This window comes from Cariama cristata, unplaced genomic scaffold, assembly GCF_000690535.1.
Source record: "Cariama cristata isolate BGI_N322 unplaced genomic scaffold, ASM69053v1 scaffold4138, whole genome shotgun sequence".
NCBI lineage: Eukaryota > Metazoa > Chordata > Aves > Cariamiformes > Cariamidae > Cariama > Cariama cristata.
Genome location: NW_009631530.1, coordinates 3,065 through 9,671, shown reverse-complemented (window position 1 = coordinate 9,671; position 6,607 = coordinate 3,065). Strand labels below are relative to the sequence as shown.

At 52.0% G+C, this 6,607-nt stretch overlaps 1 protein-coding gene across 1 annotated transcript in view; it reads right to left on the bottom strand.

The window, feature by feature from the left end:
- Positions 1-5,653, bottom strand: part of MREG (melanoregulin) — a gene marked incomplete at both ends in the record, with an annotated part of 11,330 nt that extends 5,677 nt beyond the window's left edge. The window contains 2 exons of the mRNA XM_009705986.1: positions 5,373-5,537; positions 5,596-5,653. Coding sequence (XP_009704288.1) covers positions 5,373-5,537; positions 5,596-5,653 — 223 coding nt within the window. The remainder of the gene's footprint in view (positions 1-5,372; positions 5,538-5,595) is intronic.
- Between the last annotated feature and the right edge of the window lie 954 nt (positions 5,654-6,607).

The following is a 6,607-nucleotide window of genomic DNA, read 5'->3' as shown; positions in this document are numbered from 1 at the left end:
CGGCCCTTGCTGAGGCTGTGACAGGGACGGCTGCGGCGTACCAGGGCACGGGTGAGGTGCAGGACAGGGTACGCCGGTCCTTGGGCAGAGCCAGGCCGGAGCAGGCTGCTTTCTGTGCCACATCCCAAGCTGGCGTCCCCCGGGAGCCCCTTCCAGCGAGGTGCCCGAGCCTGTATGCAAAGAGACAAGCAGCGCTCTCCCAAAACTTAGCTTCGTTTTGCATCTTCTCTGCAACTCTGTTCCCTGTCCTGCCTCTTGCAAAGTTAGATGTAACTTCTGGAGCAGTGAGGCGGCTTCTCGCACGCAGTACTGGGAAAGTACAGCAGGAGATTGGTCTTCACCAAACCCCTTGGTGTTTCGATGCATCTGGGACATCCCAGAGATTCATTCAAAATGAAGCCTTTAAAAAAATACCCTTTTGCCAAAATCTGAATTAACCGCAGGAAACCGAAGCAGGTTGCAGTTCCTGGCCTTGTTTTTTGCAACTGGTTTTGCGCTTTTAAACCTAGGTAGCAAGGCACAACACATACCAGCGGGGGCTTGAGAAAACCCTTTGTGCATGAGACAAGAATATCCTTGGAGCAGCAGGGAAACTCCACCACCTCTCTTCTCTGAGCGCTCAGCCCTTCAAATATTTACCTGGAAAACTCCCCCAGGCTCTCCAGTGTGATATACTAAATCTGCAAATGCCAAATGGAAGCGAGGCAGTGCTGGGCATGAAATAAAAGCCAGGCTGGTACATAACTCAGAGCTCAGGAAAAAAATGTGCCAAGAGAACAGGCAAGCACTGTCCAACTTTTCCTCCCTGATCGTATGAAAATTTCCTGATTAGCAGGGAGCTTTCTTCATGTTGCCAAAGCAATCCTCCATCAAAGCCATTTCCTTTATTCCCTTGAAAGCAATTGGTGTCACCGTTCTGTTCCAGAGTTATTTTGGAAATGAGGTCAAAACAGAATTATGAGGGAAAGACTGCAGAATAACAGCTCAGGCAGGTACCACGCCACATCCAGGGATGCTCCTACTCTGGCTCCGTGACTGGCCCCGCTGGAAGTAGTTGAGTAAATCCAAACTCTAGATCCACCGTCGACCGACACCTCAGCTCAGAATAAGTTTAAATTGGATTCAGTTTTAAGAGAGGCTTGCAAGCTTTAAGAGGGTCGGTTCTGGGCTCCCTGACCAGCATCCCCAACCCTGGACAAATCCCATCACCTCTCTATGCCCCAGCAACAGCGTGTCGCAATACTGACCTCTGTAACCTGTTTAAAAAAGAATAATCCTTAGGAGAGCAGGAGGAAGCAGAAAAATAGGTCTTGTCAGCTTGTTAATGGGCTTGCCAGGAGGATGATGCCAGCGCAGCTCTGCTAGCCAGGCCCCTAGCAGAGATGCAGGCGGAGGAATTGCCTTTGCTAGCGAGGTTCATGATTCCACCTTCCCCAAGGGAGTAAGCCAAAAGAAGAAAGAAACCCTGCATTTACAACCAGCCATAAGAACGGTGTTTTTTCCTCGGTCACAATGCAAAAGCTCACCTTTACTTTCTGTTCATAGACTCACGGCGCAGCTGCCCTAAACCCGGCTCCTTCTCCGAACTCAGTACTGGTGCGACAGCTCCGGCTCGCTGCCCACGGCTGGGTAACTCCACGCACCCCATCAGAGGACACTGAGGCACCAGGGCCACCACAAACTGGTCCTCGTGGAGGGGGGCATCTGCCGCACCATGAGCATAAGCCAAATAAGCCCAGCTCTTGCTGTTAACATTGGAGGCACAGGAGTCCCCCTTCCCCATAAAATGCTTTTCTCCACATTAGCAGGGTACGTGCTGGAACAGCGACTTGGCCTGTATCTATACAGCATCTTAAATAACAACCTGTTTTCCTAGAGGTCCTCATTTCACCTCCAGATTCGGGGGCTGACTTTACACCACAACAGGTTCAACGATGCTGCAGAGCAGGAGTAAAAAAAAAAAACACCAACATTTTTTCCATGTTTGAAACGTTGACCCCCAGCCTTCAAAAACTTTGACAACAGCTTTGATCTCCAAAGGCTCCATCAGCCTCGCCAGCCCCCTTAAGCCAGCCCTTCAGCTATGGCTTTTCTGGTTTTCTCTGCGCGCACCCTCCCTTGCCCACACTTTGCTTCCGAAAGTGCATCCGAGGACGTCATGCTCATCGGCCTCGAGCAGAGAGAAACGCGAAGCTGCAAGTTGCTCAGTCTTTACGATTTTAGGAGGCTCCATCAAATCTTGCCTCATCTACCTATTGCACGGTGGGTTTGGCAACCGCTGGGTGCTCCAGCGGGTTCCACCACGGCCAACGGCCCTGTGAGCCATCACTCCCAGCACACAGCACGGAGCAGGACGAGCAAGTGTGCGTGACACAGGGCACACCCGGGACGTTGCAGCTCTTGCTTTGAAGAGCTCGGAGCTCGCTGCCCTGGTTCAGCAAGGAGCAGGGTGGAGCAGCCCTGCCATCCTTACACAAGCTAAGGTCACACCGAGTTTGGGCTGGAGCTGCCAAATTTCCCGGAGCGGGACTGCCGGGAGCGGGCAGGGAGAAGAAATGGCTCTGCATGGATGGAGTGTAGGTCCAGCCCCATGGCAGGGGCAAGGAACTGACCCCGAGGGAGGACACCAACGCTGGGAGCTGCCGGCAGCCCCACCATGAATGATCGAACATGCAGAAAACTGACTGAGCTACCAGGTGCACTCGGTGTCGAAGCACCTGGCCCCTTGCATACACAGTTTGGTTTATTTATTTACAGCGATCCAAGATGCAGAGTTGCCCAGGCCAGGCCAGAGCCATCCTGGACCATGGCCGCTGACCTCCAGCACTGCGCCGATGTCACCACTGCATCCTGGCCCACCGCTGCTCCTGTCCTAGCTCACAGCACCTTGGCACTATGTGAACAACCCTTTTAAAAACCAAGAAAATACCTAGAAAAGCAGAAGTGAGTTAGCCAGATGAAGAAAAACACGATACAGGTTTGAGGCCGAGGTGGTGCCATGCAGATAAAGCACACATGACATAGAGTGACCTGCTCTTTGGGATCTTTCCAAAGTCCTGTGCTAGGAAATGGCGAAGATAAAGGTGGGGAATGGCAAAGCACACAGTAAGTACAGAGCATGCCAAAATTTCTTTGTTAAATGAAGGAGCAGAAGTACAGGGAGTAGTCCTCCTTTCAGTCTGATTTTAACTAAGAGGAAAATAAAAAGACCTATGGTTTTGTAACGCTTGTGCACTGCACAAACAAGAAATGGTTTTTCAATCCCCTGTCCTGCAGCATCCACACGCTCTCCCCGGGGATTTGGGGAGCAGAGCAGCTCCCAAAGCAGATTATGGCTTTTGCAGCCCCGTGCTGCTTTGCAATTAGACTTTTTTTCCTCTCTTGGGGCTGAAGTCTCATTAGGAGGGGAGGGCAACGCAATCTGGCCTAGTTTTAAAATGTTTGCTGGAGTAAGGAGAGATTTTGGCACCCAGGGCCGAAGGCAGGAATGTTGGCTTTGCCAGCCAAGCCCCTCCTTGCCCTGCCACCCAGAAAAAGCTGCAGCTGGAAACTGCAACAGTTTGCTGGGCTTATATACTGTGCCTCAGTTTCCCCAGCCGTAAAAGAGAGCAGAGAAGCTGGTGATCACTAGCTGCAAAGGGCACTGTGCCATAATTCAAATGAAGCGTATTGTGCGTTGGCTTTCTTCAAAGTCGGCCTGATGTGTACTCCTCAGGCTTTTTACTGATTGCACCGCATAAAAAACCAGGGTACGTGATCTTATATTTGCTGTGGAGAGGAAGCCCCGCGCTCTTTGTACTTTCCTTTTTCACTGGCAGGCAGAGCAACTGCTCAGACCCGCTAAAAACCCTACGGGTATGCTGAAGGCAGGGAGAAAGCGTTGGATTTAGGACAGGCAGGCAGATTTGGTTTAGGACAGGCAGGCGCACGAGTGCTCTCCTGCTCCCCCATAACTGATGTTCTCCTCTGCGACCTAAGCAAGGCTGACACACAACTCTCCTTTGCCCAGGGTGCCATCTTTTTAGGAGCCCGTCCACTTGTGATACCATTTTATAAATAATAGCAGCTTTTAGGAGGCCTGCCTCATCATGAGCCTTAAGTCAAGCTAAAAGGTCGCTCGAATGGGTGCGGGCTGAAATCAGGAGGTTCAGTGCTGCCCTGAAGTACACCCACCTCTGCAACAACCCAGGACCAGCGCAGCCCCCTAAATGGAGTTGTCCTTGTCTTCTTCAGCCAATTTGGGCTGGACGAAGCTCTCCAGCTTCTCTAGAACAAGCAATCGCAAGGTAGAGAAACCAGCGATGGGGAGGGAAGAGGCTGTTATCAGTTATAGCTGTAAAGGTTACATGCAGCCATGAAAACGTTGCTACAAACCCATCTATTGTAAACACCACGATTAAGTCAATCCCCACCAAAAAAAACACAACTAAAAAAAACCATTAAATGGGGATTCTGGCCAACTGTATATAAGGACTGCATTATCTCATTTTAAGTTTTAAAAATTGTAATTTTGATCTCAGCTGTACCTCTAGAGTTTAAGGCTTCTTGTGAAAGCTGAGCTAGCTTTGGGGTTAAGAGGATGACCACAGGAAGAGGAGTTACCGTCTTGCGGTTTCTTGGATGCAGTGGGATCACGTTGAAATTAAATGTGAAGCCTCCAGGCTTTCCTGCAAACATTCTGAAGTCTTGAAAGCAATCAGAGAGGGGAAAATGTGTCACTATTTGCTACAGCCTGCTCCTAATCAGGCCACCGAAATCTCCTTTGCGCCAAAGTGCTTTAGCGAAGGAAATCAGGGCTGCAAACCAGCCTTTATGTAACAGCGATGATTTTTCCCTTCTGCGCTAAGAGCCGTGCCGTACAACCCATTAGAGAAGAATTTAACTTGACGCGTCACTGGAGCGGCAGCTCAGCTCCAGGCGCTGCCGTTGCCGAGCGAATGTCAGTCCGATCATGGAAAGGTCGAACCAGGGAAATACTGGACAAAAAAAAAAGCAGGCTGTGAAGATAGGAAATGGAGCTGGGGATCCCAGTGCTACCAGTACACGTTTGTGGGGGGCGGGGGTAGAGGTTCTTGCCAGGGCATGGTGCACCCCAGCTCAGGGCAGCGCTCCCGGCTCAGCTGCCGGAGACACCCCCGAGCTTCCCAGGGATGAGATGCCTACAGATGCACCCAGACCAGACAGAGGATAAAATCTGGAGGGTGATGGAGCAGGTGGGAGGACCCGATGCCTACGTGAGCCACGTCGGGGGACTTTGGGGTCTTTATAGCGGCTTAATGGGTGCTTAAACCAAGGTACTGCCAAAGTATCCGATGAAAGCACCGAGCCTCAGTCCGCGGTGAAACCGAGTGCGAGGGACGGCACCGCCTCACCTCCGAGTCCTTGTCCAGCTGGTTCCGGACCACGATCATGTTGTAGAGCACCCGGTCATCGTCCGCCTCCGTGTGGGTCATGTCGTGGGGGGTGCTCCACAGGTTCTGCTCCTCGTCCCGTGCCAGCGTGGCTCCGAAGGAGGCGTAGGGGTTGTTGTTACTGCAAAGAGGGGGAGAGGCGAGGCAGCATTAGCTACCGCAGCATCACGCTGCCTCCTTTTACCTTCCCAGGGTAAAATGCCCATTGCTGTGGCATCCGCTTTTGCAGCTCAATGTCCTGCCTGGGAGAGGGGAGGAAGAAAAAGGGGGATATGGGCAGACAGACAGTTTTTTACCTTAGCAAACATCCTGGCCATACAAGCCATGGTTCAAACCAGGCAGCGCTGCCGTGAAAGACATCAGACACACAAATTTGCTAAAGACACCGGATATTATTTGAGTGGCAAGGATGGAGGAACTGTGAGCATCCATCTGCAAGGATGAAAGGCGGCATCTCCCCATTGCTCCCGCAGCCCCCTGCCCTGCTTCCCATCGCACCTTCCCACCCCAAACCCTGCACAAGGTCCCCCCAGCCTCTCCGAGCTTAATGTGGGAACAGTTCTAATTAACTAAGACTCAAAAATCCCAGCAGCTCTGGAGAATATTTTCTCTCTGCCCAGCTAACCCTGCAGCCGTGCCAAGATCCCAGTGGCACGGTCTGTCCCCACGGAGACTTTGTGCGTAGAGGGGTAGGTGTTGAGCAGCGGGCAAGGGGATGGCTGCGTGCAACACCTCTCCCTTGCCTCTTGGCCAAAGAAGCAGCTTCTGCCCATCTTTTCCTCAAAGGCAGTGCCGTTGGGCACGGTTTTATTTCAGACAAAACATGTGTCACCTCTGCTGAGGGAGCTGGGACTGGTTAGCCCAGGGAAGAGATGGCTCAGAGGGATCTCACCCATGTGTATAAATACCTGATCGGAGGGAGCGAAGGAGACAGATCTAGACCCTTCTCACTGGTGTCCTATGATGGGACGCACATTGAAATATAGGAAATTCTGTTTAATCATAAGAAGGGTGAGCGAACATGGGTACAGGTTGCCCAGAGAGGTTGCGGAGTCTCCATCCTTGGAGACATGGTCCTGGGCACCCTGCTCCAGCTGACCCTGCTTGAGCAGGCGTTGGACTGGCTGCTCTCCAGAGGTCCCACAGCCACGACCATGTTTCCGTGTGACCCTGCAGCTCTATTTTCTCCCCAGCAG